General features: G+C 36.0%; 1 protein-coding gene across 8 annotated transcripts in view; it reads right to left on the bottom strand.

Moving 5' to 3' along the window:
- GREB1L (GREB1 like retinoic acid receptor coactivator) overlaps positions 1-18,291 on the bottom strand; it is a 245,998-nt gene that overhangs the window by 83,672 nt on the left and 144,035 nt on the right. For all 8 annotated transcript variants that reach the window (XM_046671347.1, XM_046671354.1, XM_046671355.1 and 5 more), the window contains 2 exons: positions 17,822-17,998; positions 16,919-17,041 (listed from right to left, as the gene is read on the bottom strand). In XM_046671347.1, the coding sequence (XP_046527303.1) occupies positions 16,919-17,041; positions 17,822-17,998 (300 nt within the window). The remainder of the gene's footprint in view (positions 1-16,918; positions 17,042-17,821; positions 17,999-18,291) is intronic.

Raw genomic sequence — 18,291 nt, 5'->3', positions numbered from 1 at the left:
AAAAATAGATGAACTGGACATCATCAAAATAAAAATACTTAAGTGCTTCAAAGGACACCATCAAGAGACTGAAAAAACAACCCCGAGAGTGGGAGAAATATTTGCAAATAATATATCTGATAATGGACTTGTACCAAGAATGTATAAACAACCCTTACAACTCAATAAAACATAGACAGATAACCCAACTGAAAAATTGGCAGATGATTTGTATAGATATTTCCCCAAAGAAGATATACAAATGGACAATGAGCACGTGAAAGAAAATGCTTAACATCATTAACCATTGGAGAAAGGCAAATCAAAACCACAACGAAATACTATTTCACACATACTAGGATGGCTAAAATAAAAAAGACAGACAGTAGCAATTGTTGGTGAGGATATGGAGAAACCGGAACTCTCACACATTGCTGGTGGGAATGTAAAATGGTGCAGCCACTTTGGAAAACAGTTCCTCAAAAGGTTATACATAGATTTACCATATGACCCAGCAATTCCAGTTCTTGGTACGAAATGAGAAAGAAGAGAAAACATACGTCCACACAATAATCTGTACACAGATATCCATTATTCATAACAGTCCCAAAGTGGAAACAACCCAAATGTCCATCAACTGATAAGTGGATAAATAAAATGCAGTATATCCGTAAGATGGGATATTATTCGGTAGTACAGAGGAATGAAGTACTGATACATGCTACAACATGGATGAACTCTGGAAACATTATGCCAAATGAAAGCAGCCAGTTACAAAAGACCATACATTGTATGATTCCATTTATATGAAATGTCCAGAATAGACAAATCCACAGAAATAGCAGATTTGTGGTTGCCAGGGGCTGGGGAGAGGGGTGAAATGGGGAGTGACTGCTAATGGGTACAGGGTTTCTCTTGGAGTGATGAAAATGTTCTGAAATTTATTGTGGTGACGGTTGCACAATTTGGTGAATACACTAAAAACCATTAATTGTACACTTTTAACAGGTGAATTGTATGGTATAGGAAAGGTAGCTCAATAGAGCTGTTATTTCTTAAAACACTATAAGCAAAAGTATGAACTAGGGAAAATATTTATAACTCACAGACAATTACACTATGTGTTCCTGTCAGCAGAAGTCAATAAGAAAAAAGACTACTGTTGTAGACACTTCGTTGCCCCACATCACATCCCTTTGGCCCATCTTTGATTTCTGCAGAAGCTATGGTGGACAGTTTTGTGTGAATATAGATTCCCGGAGACAGCATCTTAACGTCAAACTCACATCTAGCTTCTTTTAGTTTTTTGTCTCACGGCCTTCTCCAAGGCCAGCAAGCTCTCAGTCCTGTGTGTGGGCCAGAAGTGTGAGAGAGTATAACACTTCTGGGGCAGCCCTCAACTAATGGGTGACATGAGAATAAATGTCCCAGCCTTCCATTCTTTGAAGAGATAATTCTGGGAGGCCTTCTGCATGCTTCTCAGAGGGCCTGGTAGACTCAGGCCCTCTTGGTTTCCTGCAGCTACACAGAGAACACACACATGTTGGCTTACTCCTGCTTACAGAGATCACTTCCCCCCAAAATTACTTGCACCCAAGTCCTTTCTTTAGGGTCTGACTCTAGCAAAACCCAAACTACGACAAAAAACAACTCAATAATTAAAAAAATAAAGGACATAAACTTAGGATTCATAGAAAAAAATGCAAATAGCTTCTAAACAAATACAAAGATGCTCAACGTCAATGATAAGGGAAATTGAAATTAAAAACACAGTCAGGTATTATTTTTCACCCATCAGATTGACAAAAATCCAAAAGTTCAGTAATAAACTTTGTCAGTGAGCCTCTGTGGAAATAGACACCACCACACACGCACTAGTACTCCCTCTTTGGAGAGTAATTTGACATCATCTATGGAAATTACAAATGAGGACATTCGACCCAGCAATTCCTGGGCAGCTATGTACAAGCATACAAAAGAAAAAACGTTGTGAGAAATGGCATATGTTGAAGTGATTCATTGCTGCATCATTTGGAAACAATATCAATGCCCATCAATAGGGGACAGGGTAAATAAATTATGACACATCCAGATAGTATAGCACTATGTAGCAGCAAAAAATATAATGAGAAAGATCTCTATGGATTTGGAAAGATCTCAAGAAACAGGAATATTAAAAAGTAAGGTGCAGGACAGTATGGACAAAATGCTGCCTTTGGAGTAACAAAGGTCTAAAAATAAGAATGTATATTTGTGCTTACTTGAATAGATATAAAGAAAATCTAGAAAGAAACTAATAACAGTGGTTAACTGTTTGGTGGGGGGATGTACATGAGAGTTGGGATGGAAGAGGAACTTTTCACTGTATATATGTGAATATATTATATACCTAGGTATACACACATGCACATGTATATTTTTAAAAATGTAAATGTTTCAGAACAGTGGAATTAATGAATTTTTAAAAAATAAAGATATAAAATAGTTCTGCATAGACTGACAACTGGCATCAGAAGTACTTCTTAAATATACGAAGTGAGTGTTTACTTCAGCATTAAATTGTACCTAGTGATTTTAAAGACTAATTCCATTCCAATAAACTGCTTTTGCAAAGTTGTCAATGATCTAACTCCCAAATCCAGGAGACCTTTCAGTTCCTATCATACTGGATCCCACTGCTGCATTTATTTATTTATTCAACAATTATTTATCGACCACTTACCATGTGTCAAGAACCTTGCTAGGATCTATGGGTAAAATGGTGCACAAGACAAGCACTGTCCTTGTGTAAGTTTTCCTTTGTCTACTAAAGAATCAGTGTTCTCCAACCCTTTTGCTTATCTCAAGACAATCTGATCAGACTCCATGGTTTCATTTTTAATTTTTGAAAATTTATTTCATTTATATTGTTTGTCCTATTTTACTTCATTAACATATACATTTCAGAACATATCAATTATATAATAATCAGAAAGCACAGATAAGCATTAGATAAGGTCAGAGTGAACTTTCCAAAATGTAAATCCTATTATGTTATGCCCTAATATTTACTGCCTTGTACATGCTTCTATTCTTGAATTTATCATGTACGGTAGCATGGCATATTTAGCACTTAACACTAGTGGTTTTGGTTATTTGGGAGCAGCCCCACATGTCCAAAATGTGATAGCCTGTGATCTTGCTCAGACATGACTTTGAACTGTGGGCTGTTGTGCAGAATCTGGTGCTCTGATAGTGAGTATGCAGCTGATCGCCCAGCATCTGTATCTCACCAAGGCCTGATTCTCCCTACTGGTGATTTCATTTAAAACAGGAACCTGTATGCGCTCGAGGGTTTACAGAATTGAAAGGTTCCTTGAGCAAGTCACAGCTCTGCTCCCTATGTTGTAGTAGTTTGTAACTTCTTGTTTCTCCCACTAGGTCATGAGCTCCCTGAGGACATTCCCAGCTCCTGGCACAATGTCTGTCACATCGTGGCTAAAGAAATAAAATTTTTTAAAAAAAGCCAAAACAATCTCCTTATCGTCTTTATGCAATGGTTCAGTAACTCTCTGTTTGCCCAAAATCCCTGGGAGGAAAAATAAACTTTCTAAAAAATGGGAGTCATTTGAGTAGTAAGTAAAAAGAGTTTGAATTCTGATTTTGCCATTTACTAGCTCTTTTTTTGCCAAATGCTAACCCTTTCCGAGATTCAGTTTCATGATCTGAAAAATGGTACTAAAACCTACCTCACAGTCACAATTAACATGTTTAGCACAGTGCCTGGAACACAGTAGACAGTCAATAAATATTTGTTTTGCTAAATCTTGTTAAGGGTTTTCCAGATGATCAGGAGCTTAAATCTTTACGAGCTCTCTTTTTGCCCTTGACACCTACATAAAATGTAGACTACAAAACTGGCTCCTTTCCCAAGTGAAGTACACTAGACCTATTTTCACAATCAGACTGCAGTTATGACAATGTCCTTCCAATAAGACACCATATTTCTATTAATGCACTCTTGCTCTGCATTAGTTAATGTCAGCCATGTTTTACTGTTGACTCGATTGAATTAGCATTTAATGAAAACATGACTATATTTTCCCCCTAAAATTAACATGAAATCAGATATCTTCCTAACCTGTTCTTAAGCTATTGACTTTTTAAACAACTTTATTGAGCTATAAATGACAATAAGTGGCACATACTCAAAGTATACACTTTGATAAATTTTGACATATGTATATACTTGTGAAACCATCACCACAGTCAAAATAATGAACATATTCATTACTCTCAACTCTCCTCATGCTCCCTTGTCATCCCTCCCTCCTGTGTCTCCCTTGTTCCCTCATCTCCAAGCAATCAACTGATCTGCTTTCTGTCACTATAGATTAGTTTGCATTTTCTAGAGTTTTATATAAACAGAATCATACAGGATTACCTTTTCTTTTGTCTGGCTTCTTTCACTTGCCATAATTATTTTGAGATTCATCCATGTTGTTATGAGTGTCAATAGTTCATTACTGTTTATTGAGTCATATTACATTGTATGGACATACAACAATTTGTTTATCCATTCACCTGGACAAACATTCACCTGGATGGACATTTGGGTTGTTTCCAGTTTTGGGCTATTACAAATAAAGCTGCTACAAACATTTGCACGTTTGTATGAACATATATTCCTTTTCTCTTGGGTAAATATCTCGGAATGGAATGGCTAGACCATATGGTAGGTGTATGTTTAACTTTTCAAGAAACTGCCAAACTGTTTCCCAAACTAGTTTTACTATTTTATGTTCTCAGGAGTCTATCAGAGTTCCAATTCCTTCAAATCCTTGCCATTGCTTGGATAGTCAGTCGTTTAATTTTAGCCATTCTACTAAGTGTGTAGTGATATCTCATTGTTGTTTTAATTTGCATTTCCCTAAGGACTAATGGTGTTAATCATCTTTTCATGGGCTTAATTGCCATCCATACTCTTTCTGCCATTTTAAAAACTGGATTGTTTATTTTCTTATTATTGAGTTTCTAAATGTCTCTCTTCTTGATACAATCCCTGTGTATGCTTTGCAAAGATTTTCGCTTAGGCTGTGGCTATCTTTTCATTCTCTTAATAGTGTCTTTTGAGGAGCAGAAGTTTTTAATTTTAATGAAGTTCAGTTTGTTCTTTTATGAATTGTGCTTTTGGAGTTATATCTAAGAAATATTTGCCTAACCCAGGTCACAGATTTTTTTTCCCATGTTTTCTTTTACAAGTTTTATAGTTTCAAGTTTTACACTTAGGTCTACGGCCCATTTGAGTAATTTTTTATGTGGTGTGACATATGGATTGAACTTCATGTTTTTGCATATGGATATTCAATTGTTCCAGCACCATTTGTTGAAAATGTTATCCTTTCTTCACTGTAATGTCTCTGTGCCTTTGTTAAAAAGTCAGTTGTCCATACATGTGTGAATTTATTTCTAGACTTTCTGTTCTGTTCCACTGATCTATTCATATATCTTTATACCAGTACAATGCTGTTTTGATTATTGTAGCTTTATAATAATTCTTGGAATCAGGTAATGTTAGCCTTCTAACTTCTTTTTTTCTTTTTCAGAGTTATTTTGGCTATTTTATTCTATTTCCATAGAATTTTAGAAATAGCTTATTAATGTCTACCAAAAAAAGAGCCTCTGGGATTTTGGTTTGGATTGTGTTGAACCTACAGGTCAATTGGGAGAGAACTGAGATCTTAACAATAATCGTCTTCCAACCCATGAACAAGAGATATCTCTCTAATTTATCTGGGCCTTCTTTATTTTCTCTGAGCATTGCTTTCTAGTTTTCAGGGTACAGTTGTTTTTAACACCTTTTGTCAGATTTATTCCTGAATATTTCATATTTTTATGCTATTATAAATGGTATTATAATTTTTAAATTTTAAATTTCTGATAGTTCATTGCTGGCACATAGAAATCCAATTGACATATGTATATTGCTTTTGTATCCTGCAATGTTGCTAAAGTCAATAGTTTATTAGTTCTGGTAGTGTTTTTTAAGATTTCATTGGATTTTCTACATAGATAATCATGTGGTCTGTGAATAAGGACAGTTTTACTTCTTCCTTTCCAATCTGGATGCCTCTTTATTTCTTTTACCTGCCTGACTGCACTGGCTAGAACCTGTACAGCCCTAAATAGAAATGGCAAGGGCAGACATGCCTGTCTTGTTTCTGATCTTAGGCAGAAAGCATTCAGTTTTTCATCACTCAGTATGCTAGCTGTGGGTTTTTGGTAGATCCCCATTATCAGATTAAGGAAGTTCTCTTCTTTTACTAGTTTGATAAGAGCTTTTATCAGGAATAAATATCGGATTTTGTCAACGTTTTCTGCATCAATTGACATAATTATATGGCTTTACTTTTTTTAAAGTAAATAACATTGATCGATATTCACATGTTAAACCAACCATGTATTCCTGTGGTAGACCCCACTTGATCATGACATACTTTTTTTCAACATATTATTGAATTCAATATGCTAAAATGTTATTATTAATTCCATGAGGGATACTGGTTTGAACTTTTCTTATAATGTCTTTGATTTCGGTATCAAGGTAATGGTAGTCTCACAGAATAAATGAGGAAGGAGTCCATTCTCTTCAATTTTTGGAAGAGTTTGTGTAGAATTAGTATTACTTCTTCCTTAGATGTTTGCTGGAATCTACCAGTGAAGCCATCTGGGCCTGGAGTTTTCCCTGAGATTTTTAATGACAGTTTCAACGTATTAAATACATAAAAGGTTATTCAGGGTATCTATTTCTTCTTGTGTAAGCTTTGTAATTTGTACCTTTCAAGGAATTTGTTGATTTCATCTAAGTTGCCAACTTATTGGCATAAAATCATTCTTAACATTCCCTTATTATTCTTTTAATATCATTCAAATCTTTAGCGATCTTGCCTTTCTCATTTCCAATATTGGTAATTTGAATCTTTTCTCTTTTTTTCCATAGTATTCTGGCTAGAGGTTTATCAATTTTATTGATTTTCTCAAAGAATTAGTTTCTGGTTTTATTAATCTCTTTCTATTGTTTTTCTGTTTTCTATTTCACTGATTGCCTCTTTGATCTTTAGTATTTTCTTTCTTCTGCTTACTTTGTTTAATTTTCTCTTCTTTATCCTAGTTGCTTAAGGCAGAAGCTGAGTTCATTGATTCAAGATCTTTCTTCTTTTCTAATATATGTTTGGTGCTATAAATTTCCTTCTAAACAGTGCTTTAGTGACACCCTACGAATTCTGATATGTTGTTTATTCATTTCCATTCAATTAAAAATATTAACTTCTGAGGCTGTCCCGGTGGTGTAGTGGTTAAGTTCACACACTCCACTTTGGCAGCCTGGGGTTTGCAGGTTCAGATCCCAGGCACAGACCTAGTCTCACTCGTCAAGCCATGCTATGATGGCATCCCACATAAAATAGAGGAAGATTGGCACAGATGTTAGCTCAGTGACAATCTTCCTCAAGCAAAAAGAAAAAGATTGGCAACAGATGTTAGGTCAGGGCCAATCTTCCTCACACACACACAAAACATTAATTTCCCTTCTGATCCATATATTATATAGAAGAGTGTTATTCAGTTTCAAAATATTTGGGGATTTGCCAGAGATTCTTCTGTTATTGACTTCTAATATAATTCCATTTGGGGCAAAGAACATACTTTGTATGATCTGAATCCTTCAAAATGTATTGACTTGTTTTATGGCCCATAAGCATGGTATCATGCTTATTTTTGTTTCTCTGTAGGTAACATGTCTGTTTTCTTTGGCTTGGTAAAGGTTCTATGTGAACTTGAAGAGAATGTGTATTTTGCCGTTGCTGGGTGGAGTGTTCTTTTAACGTCCATTAGGTCAAGTTAGCTGATAGTGTTTTTCAAATATTCTGTATTTGTGCTGATTCTGTCCATCTGTTCTATCAATTATTGAGAGAGACATATGGAAATATCTGGCCATAATTGTGGATTTATGTATTTCCTAAAATAATTCTATCAGCTTTTGCTCATGCATTTTGAAACTCTGTTATTAGGTGCACAAATCTTTAGGATTATTCTGTCCTCATTACTTGACCGCTTTATTATTAGGAAATTACTTTTTTAATCTCTCATAATATTCTTTGCTCTGAAATCGATTTTGCTTCATATTAATATAGCTACACAAGCTTTCTTTTGACTACTGTTAGCATGGTACTTTTTAAAATACTTTTACCTTTAACCTGTGTGTGTCTCTAAAGATTAATTGTATTTCAGGTAGGCAGCATAGAGTTGGGTCTTACTTTTTATCCAATCCGATAATCTTTGCCTTTGAATTGGGGAGTTCAGATCATTCACATTTAATAAGATTCTTGATGTGGTTAGGTCCGAGTCTATCATCTTACCATTTGCTTTTTACTTGTCCTGTCTATTCTTTGTCCCCTTTTTCTTCTTTTCAGTCTTCTTTTGGATAAAGTATTTTTTATGATTCCATTTTATCTCCTTTGTTTCTTATTAACTATAACTGATTTTTTTAGTGGTTACTTTAGGGTTTATAATATATATCTTAACTTATCACAGTCTAACTTCAAGTAACATTGTACAACTTCAATGTATCGTACAAGAACCTTACAATACAGTCAGTCTTCCATATCCACAGGTTCCACAGCTGCAGATTCAACCAATCACAGATTGAAAGGGCTACTATGGTTGCATCTGTACTGAACGTGTACACAATTTTTTTTCTTGTCATTATTCCCTAAACAATATAGAATAATAACTATTTATATAGCATTTACATTGTATTAGGTATTATAAGTAATCTAGAGATGATTTAAAATAAATGGGAGGATGTGCATAGGTTATATGCAAATACTATACCATTTTATATAAGGCACTTATATTCACATCTGTGGATTTTGGTATCCAGGTGGGAGGGAGGTCCTGGAAACAATCCCCCGCAGATACTGAGAGATGACTGTAGAATACTTCCATATAGCCCCTCCTAGCCTTTATGCTATTGTCATGCATTTTACTTTTCCATACATTATAAACCTTACAATATATTGTTATATTTGTATAAGTCAATTACCTTTTAAATAGATTTAAATAATAGGAAAAAATTGCATATATTTACCCATGTAGTTATCATTTCCAGTGGTTTTCATTCCTTTGTAAAGACTCAGATTTTCTTTTGTCTGATATCATTGTCCATCTACCTGAATGACTTCCTTTAGCATTTCTTGTAAGGTGAATCTGCTGGTGGTGAATTCTTTTATATTTTGTATGTCTGAAAATGTCTTTATTTCACCTTGATTTTTGAAAGATATTTTTGCTGAGTATAGAATTTTAGGTTGAGAGTTCTTAGCTTTCAGCATTTCAGGGATGTTGCTCCACTGTCTTCTTATTTATATGATTTCCCATTAGAAATATGATATCATGCTTATTTTTGTTCTTCTGTATATAACATGTCTTTTATCTCTGGCTGTTTTTTTTTTTTTAAAGATTTTATTTTTTCCTTTTTCTTCCCAAAGCCCCCCGGTACATAGTTGTATATTCTTCATTGTGGGTCCTTCTAGTTGTGGCATGTGGGACACTGCCTCAGCATGGTTTGATGAGCAGTGCCATGTCCGCGCCCAGGATTTGAACCAATGAAACACTGGGCCACCTGCAGCAGATCATGAGAACTTAACCACTCGGCCACGGGGCCAGCCCCACCTCTGGCTGTTTTTAAGATTTTCTCTTTATTGTTGGTTTTAAGCAATTTTACTATGACGTGCTTTGGTGTTTTCGTCATGTTTCTTGTGCTTGGGGTTCATCAAACTTCTTGGATGTGTAAGTTTATAATTTTCATCAAGTTTGGCAAGTTTTTAGTCACTATTTCTTCAAATATTTTTTGTATCCTCTACCCCCATCCTTTCAGATACTGCTTGTAGTTGTCCCACAGCTCACTGATGCTCTTTTCACTTTATTTTTTTCCTTTCTGTGTTTCATTGTGAATAGTTTCTATTACTACGTCTTCAAGTTATTAATCTTTTCTTCTGCAATGACTAATTTGTTGTTAATCCTATTCAGTGTATTTTTCATTTCAAACATTGTAGTTGGCATCTCTAGAAGTTCAATTTGGGTTTTTTTAATATCTTCAATGTCTACTTAACTTTTTAAACATACGACATATAGTTATAACTGTTTGATGTCCTTCTCTGCTAATTCTAATATCTGTGTCAGTTCTGGGTTGGTTCTGATTGATTGATTAGTCTCCTTAATATTAGCTGTGTTTTTTGTCTCTTTGTATGCCTAGTAATCTTTGATTGGATGTTTGGCATTGCTAATTTTATTTTGTAGGATGCTGGATATTTTTGTATTTCTATAAATACTCTTGAGCTTTGTTCTAGAATGCAGTTAAATTACTTGAAAGAATTTGATTCTTTTGTGTTTTGTTTTTTGATATTTTTAGGCAGCTCTGAAGCAGTGCTCAATCTAGTGCTAAGTATTCTCCTTTACTGAGACAAGACCCTCCTAAGTACATTATTCAATGCCTGATGAATTATGTTTTCCCATCTAGCTGGTTGGAACAGTCCCTGTACCTGGCCATGCATGAACGCTGGGCACTGTTTATGTTCATCCTTTTGGATAGTACTTTTTACCAGCCTTGAGTAGTTTCCCCACATGCATGCATCAATTAGTATTATGTTGAACATTTGAGGGGACCCTCTGCACATCTCGGGGGTTCTCTTCCTTTCTGTAGTGCTCTCCCTTCTGGTACTTAGTCCTTTTGAACTCTAGCTCTTTTGGTTTCCCCACACTCTCAGTTCCCTCTACTCTGTTTAGGGAAACTACGAGGCTCTACCACAGTTCCCCCTTCCTGTATCATGGTCACGTATTTATTGGCCACTTCGATTTCCTCTTTCATGAATGCTTGTTGAAGTTTTTGCTCATTTTTCCTATTAATGTGTCTTTTTCTTATTCATAGCCATTCTTTATATGTTCTTCATACTAGCCCTCTGTTAGTTTTGTACATTATAAATATCTTCTTCCAATTTATGGCTTATTTTTTCACTTTCTTTATGGTGTCTTCTAATAATTAGAAGTTGTAATTTTAATGTAGCAAACTATCAGTCTTTTCCTTTATGATCAGCTCTTTTTGCCTCTACTTTTAAGATATCTACAATATGTAAGAGATTCTGCAATATCTTCTAAAAGCTTGATAATTTTGCATTTCACATTTAGATTTTCCAGCTACCTGGAACTGATTTTTGTGAGAGTGTGAACTAGGACTCCAGTTTCATTTTTTCCACATAGGATATCCAATTTCTGAGCACCATTCCTTGAAAGAAAAGGTCCCACTGATTTGCAAGTCACCTCTGTTAAGTATGAAATACTCATATGTTATGTGAATCTTTTTCTGGACTTTCTACTCTGTTCTACTGCTCCGTGTCTACTCTTGTGCCAACTCCACCCTGTCTTTATTAGTAAAGCTTCATGAGCTTGATATATGATACGGAAAGTCCTTTCACTGGTTATTGTTCTTACTTCTTCAATACACAAGAGCAACACAGTAACTGGTTTACATAACTTTGAACCTACAGTAGCCCACAGAGAAAAAAGTCTCATTTCATGGACAATACCTCTGTCTCCAATAACAGGGCTAACTTCTCAATTAGGAACAGAAGACACAGTGCCTCAGGTCCATAACACTTTTAGAGGCTCATGAGAATGTTTCAATTTATTTTAAAATCAGAAGAAAAAAGTGAACTTTTGTTTGAAGGAAGTATTTTAATATACAATATTAATATACTCATCTTTCTACCAACTCAGTCACAAAATATAATCTTAAATACTTTTCTAGGGAGAAAGGGCCCACAGAGGCAAAAGGTGCCCAGGGTCTAAGAAAGTCATAAAGTGGCCCTGCCTGAGAGAGTCTTCTTAAACTTATCCTGTAAGTCAGAGCCACAGAGCTTAGGTGGCTTATCTCTACCTGCCCTATAAGCCAGGGCACAAAGACACGTTTCCTCCTAATGTTAGATGAGCATATCATCTTCTTTTGGAAAAATAGTACACACCAGTACTTTAATAATCCCCCCAATGCTAACTTCAAATTTAAATAAAAATAGAATTCAAATAGCATTTAGTTCCAGGCATTTCCCAGGTACCAGGATGTACAACAATAGGCAAAATGAACATAAAGCTTCTAGCCTATAAGAGAATATCGATGGTTAACATGTAATTATAATTAGGAGGAATGCCATACAAGCAGAAGTATGATAGAAAGACTGAGTTAATCCTTAATTGAAAAACAGGTGTTGTTATTTTCAGCTTTACAAATGAGAAAACTAAGGCACAGAACAATTGAGTGGCATATCCCAAGCCTCAGCCAATCTATGTCAGGAGCAGTATTTAAATATCAGGACTCCGACTCCAAGCTCTGTGCTGTTAACTCTCTGGTCTGAAACAGTGCTCATCCCGCAGTAGATATTCAATAAATTAGACCGTAATAAACTGAAAGAGAAACAGTGGCATTTCAAAGGAGTTCATCTTTCTCTCAGACCAGCTTTTTAATCTATTTTTTCAACAGCTTTATTAAGGTATATTTTATACATCGTAAAATTTACTCGTTTCAAATGTACAATTCAATGAGTTTTAGTAACTTTACCAAGTGGTGCAACAATCACCATAAATCAGTTTTAGAACATTTTCATCCCCCCAATAAGAACCCTTATGCCCATTTTCAGTTAATTTCCATTCCCATCTCTTGCCCCAGACAACTACTAATCTATTTCCTATCTCTACAAATTTGCCTTTTCTGGACATTTCATATAAATGAAATCACATAATATATAATCTCTTTTGTCTGTTTTTTTTCACTTAGCATAATGTTTTTGAAGTTCATCCATGACGTAGCCTGTGTCAGTAGTTTGTTCCTTAATATTGCTGAATGGTATGCCATTGTATGGATCCACCACATTTTTGTCTATTGATTCACGAGTTGATTGACATTTAGGTTGCTTCCAGTTTTCAACTATAATGAATAATGCTTCTGCAAACATTTGTGCACAAGCTTTTGTGAGGACATATGTCTTCACTTCTCTTGAGTAGACACTTAGAAGTGGAATTGCTAAGTTGTGCTGCAGTTTATGTTTAACTTTTTGAGAATCTGCCAAACTATATTCCAAAGTGGCTGCTACATTTTACATTCTTACCAGCAATGTATGAGGGTTCCAATTTCTCCATATCCACAGACTCTTATTATTGTCATCTGTTTTTTTGATTATCATTCTAGCAACGGGTGTGAAGTAGTATCTCATTATGGTTTTGATTTGCATTTCCCTAATGACTAATGATGTTGAGCATCTTTTCACATGCTCATTAGCCATTTGTATATATTCCTTGAAGAAAGGTCTAATCCAAATCCTTTGCTCATATTTTGATGAGATTGTCATCTTATTACTCAGCTGTAAAAGTTCTTTGTAAATTCTGAATACAAATCCTTTTTTTTTTTTTTGGATGATATATATTTTTTTTTTCCTGAGGAAGATTAGCCCTGAGCTAACATCTGCTGCCAATCCTTTTCTTTTTTGCTGAGAAAGACTGGCCCTGAGCTCACATCCATGCCCATCTTCCTCTACTTTATATGTGGGACGCCTACCACAACATGGCGTGCCAAGCGGTGCCATGTCTGCATCGAGGATGTGAACCGTCGAACTCCGGGCCGTCGAAGTGGAACGTGCAAACTTAACCGCTGCACCACCGGGCCGGCCCCAAAACCAAGCATGTAAAATCCTTTCTTAAATATGTGTTTTGCAAATATTTTTTCCCAGTCTGTCACTTGTCTTTTCATTTTCTTTTGTGTGTGTGTGTAAGGAAAATTGGCCCTGACCTAACATCTGTTGCCAATCTTGCTCTTTTTGCTTGAGAAAGATTGTCACTGAGCTAACATCTGTGCCAATCTTCCTCTATTTTACGTGGAATACCACCACAGCATGGCTTGACAAGTGGTGCTAGGTCCGTGCCTGGGATCTGAACCTGCGAACCCCAGGCCACTGAAGCAGAGCACATGAACTCAACCACGATGATACCGGGCTGGCCCCTGTCTTTTCATTTTCTTAATGTTGATTTTCGAAGTATAAAAGTTTTGAATTTTGATGAGGTCCATTTTATCAATTTTACAGAAATAAATCCTAATATTTGTAGTCAATTGATTTTTGACAAATGCAATTCACTGATAAGAAGATAGTCTGTCCAAGAGGTGATGCTGGAGAACTGGATATCCACATGCAAAAAGATGAACTTAGATGCTCATCTCACACCATACACAGAAGCAAACCCAAAATGGCTCATGAACTTTAATGCAAGAGATAAAACGGTAAGACTTTTAGAAGAAAACACGAAAGAGAGACTTTCAAGAACTTGGGTTACGCAAAGTTTTTTTTATCATATTCTTTAATTCTTGTCCTGATTAAACACAATATATGTACGTGTGTGTAGGTGTATGTATGTGTGTGTTTGTATGTGGTTTGTGTATATAATGAAGCTAGATAGCAAATAGCCAACCTGAGTCAAATGATAAAAATATTTTACTGGGATTGTTGACTAAAATTTGAATTAACAATGACATAAATATGTTGAAAGAAAATATGCAAGGGATAAGTGGCAAGCCTGCCAGAACAGAACATCCAGAGGTTGGCAGGGAAACATAAGACAAAGCTGTGTAAATAGTAAGTTAATTCCCTTTTCAAATACTATGCAATGTGTGTACCTAATTTTCAGGCTAAGAAATGCTGATTTCAGGCAGTCATTGATTGCAGATTAAGAAGGCAATCTTCTATAGAAGGATGAATCTCTATCCGCTAAGGAGATGCTACATACTCTCATGTTTGCAATGACATCATAATGCCAACATGAAATTCTTATACTCTATTACTTTCAACATGTGTAGGAAGAAAGAAATTATTGCTGAAGAATCTATAAACATAATTCGTCAAGAAGAAAGTTTTAGACACAAAGCCTCACTTTAAAGGCACCTTCTTCTATTAAATTCTCTAGACTGCACTTAAAATTGTTAATAGCTAACTTCATGCTCAAATTACCACTTTCACCTCCACAAGGGAAACACAAGAATATTGGCATAACACTTGGCCACTGTGCCAATCAGTGCCTTGCCTCTTCACAGCACCTGAGGGAGCCTTTGCTGAAGCCTGAATCTTGATTTTCTCTATTCAGAGCAACATTTTATTTTCAAAATATATTTCCTGGTATAATTAAAACTGCATTACTGCTTATTAATATTTCAATATCTTTTCATTATTTTCAAGTACAACTGGTTATTTATATGTCCACCTCACCCTCTTAGGAAAGGTCGTCTGTTTTTTGTTCTCTTATCCCTTACATGAGTGGTTTTTTAAATCACTGGAGCCAACAGTCAAGGAGTGGAGCCCTGCCTTACAGCATCAGACAATGGTCTTAGAACGCAATAGACACTTGCTAAGTTTTTGTTGGAATGAAGTAAATATTCATTTTTAATACTGCAGTTTTAAAATTATATTTCCTTAGCCCCAAGGTCTACTGGCAGAAAATATATCACAGAATTGATCAAATTACTAAAATAAATTCTAGGAGAGATATGTAGGTTTATAATGATTGTGATGAAGGCTAATCTGTCAAGGCTAAGAGCCAAATACCAGTGTTTTTCTTTCTTGAATACCTAGTGACATGATGTTCTCTCGTTTATTCTAAAGAGAATGCTCTTTCCTCCTAGATCACAGCCTTTATCTAAATCTCTTGGATAGTTTAAAAGTCAGACTTTTTAAGTCCAGGATGAGGTGTGGACACATAGCAAGAAGTGCCCAAAACAAAATCAGCCTTATTATCATTGCTGTTGTTGCTAACATATCTAATAATCACTTCCATCTTGAAAATAAGTAGAAAGATTTACCAGCTCATCAGAATTTCACATAAATTTGAAAGAGGAATGCTACATAGTGAAATAAATGAACACAGCCTTCTTTTCAATCTATTGTGGTTGAGTAGACACTGGCGAAGCACATATGCTATAAAGTTTGCATATCAAATGAGTAAAATGGTACTTCACAAAAAAACAAGTGAATTGAAAAAAACTTTCAAAAATTCTTGTAAAATAGTTTTCTCTTGACTAAGATATAACTTAGACTGGTTCTCAATAATTTCCTCCAATACTATCTGCAGCAATCTTTTCGGTTATACCTCTCTAGCCCTTCAGCCACCTGGAAACATTAAGTCCCACCTGGAGCCTTATACTGACCTCAGGGCCTGGGCCAGTGCAGTCCTCTATAATGGAGGAATTTTTAGAAGCCTTAGACTAGTCACTTATCTGCTCAGTATCTGATTAGCCATTCTGCTGATCCTGCTCTGATATTGTAACCTAGTTTCAGGCACTAAAATTTTCTCTGGTTATTTGTAGCAAAGCCTCTATCTTGAACCTCTAAAAATTAGATCCTGGATTTTTCCATTGTGATCTTCAGTCCTACCATGGGTCCTTACTTTGTATCCCAGTTGGTGCAATACTCCCTATAATGTTCTGTGGGCTTAGTTACAGCTCTACCCTGGGAGTCCAGTCTTCATGAGCATGTCCCCAGTACATGCCAGCTGAGAGCTATGACATAGAATTCCCTCACGTCTGGATTTCCCTTATGGCCTACCATGAAACTCCTCTAGTTATAGGTCCTATGCTTGAGCTAAGTTTCCTACCAACTGTCAGTTCCTCTCTCCATCCCTTGCCTAGCACTGGCAGGACTGTTGAGATTTTGGGTTCTGGACACCCACAGACTGACCCATCTCAAATCTAATTCCAATAGTAACTCAAGTAATACCTCTATTTTAAGATTTCTCTATTCAAACCAGCCAGCCGTAAGTTTTAAATGCCTCAATAAATATACATCTGCTACTTGAAATTATAAAAGAAAATGCCCCATACCTGTCTGAATGAATCCTGATTTGTATCCATTAGTTGTGCCATTTTCTGGGGTCACAGTTGATGACACTGAAGAGTTTGGTTTAATAGAGTGGCAAGTAGCAGAGGATTGTCGGCTTCTACATTCTGGAAAGGAGAAAGAATCACATTATGAGAGGAGATCGATATTCTGTTAAAACTAGTGATGGGGATACAATGCATAAAATCTCTAAAATAAATTGCTGCTTCTTAAGTGGCAGCCACTTTCCTTATTGAGAAAAAAAAATCTGAGCATCTAAGAAACTGCTGAAAAGAATAAGGATTAGATATTCCACTGCATTAGAATAATGAATAAAATTTGTGTTAAATCTTATCAAACACATGAAGATGTGAAGTTTCAACTGGATTCATTTCTATAAATAAGTTAGTTAAGTTCTTCCTAACTGAAAAGAAACAAAATTTTGTCAACTGAATAGTATATTTTCCCAGGTATTACAAAGAGAGCATTATTTATTCTAAAGTATATTTAGTTCTAATTAAAATAGAAGAACATAGATGCTTAAAAGTTACCAAAGAACCTAAATAAAGTAGAAACAGCAACTGACCAGGGAACTGACAATTTGAGGCCCTCTTTAAATGACAGAAGAGCTAGAAAGAGTCCCTTTTTTTCCCTGAGAGCTGCACTCCACCCTCCCAAAGATAGATTCAAAGAGACAGGCACTTTCCTAAACTTGAATGGTCTCTATTAAAAATAGAAAGAGCAAGTCAAATAACCTGTCAGAGGGCTTTATATCTTTGGATAGCCTTCTGAACTTGGGGTATTTATCTATATCACACGTGAATTCTGAAACCTGTATGGGCCACTTGTCATTATCATAACATCCTCATTCCCTTCTCTTCCCTCTCCGGTCTGGAAGCTGACACTACCTTTCCAGCAGATAAGAGGTCCCTTTGACAGGACACCCTGGGAGCTTCTGACTAGGTAGTACTTTAAGTGCTTCTGCTTCTTTGGCTGGGTGGTGAGCTTCAAGTTAATGTGGTTGGAAAATTCTGTGAAATACCGAAATCCTCTTTCTCCACAGCCGATACAGTTTCCAGAAAACCCTGAAAGGAGGAAAACCAAAGTTACTGGTGACCTTGTAAGTTGATACAATACTTTTACATATAAAAAGCATAGAAATAGTCACAGTCTTTGACCCAATAACTTCCTAATTTCGAGAAAATTATTCAGGGGCTGGCCCCGTGGCTGAGTGGTTAAGTTCGCGCGCTCTGCTTCGGCAGCCCGGGGTTTCGCTGGTTCGGATCCTGGGTGCGGACTTGGCACCACTCATCAGGCCATGTTCAGGCGGCGTCCCACATGCCACAACTAGAAGGACCCACAACTAAAATATACAACT

The sequence above is a fragment of the Equus quagga genome, chromosome 9, assembly GCF_021613505.1.
Source record: "Equus quagga isolate Etosha38 chromosome 9, UCLA_HA_Equagga_1.0, whole genome shotgun sequence".
NCBI classification, from domain to species: Eukaryota; Metazoa; Chordata; class Mammalia; order Perissodactyla; family Equidae; genus Equus; species Equus quagga.
The sequence above is the reverse complement of the archived record's forward strand: the minus strand, read 5'-3'. Positions and strand labels throughout refer to the sequence as shown.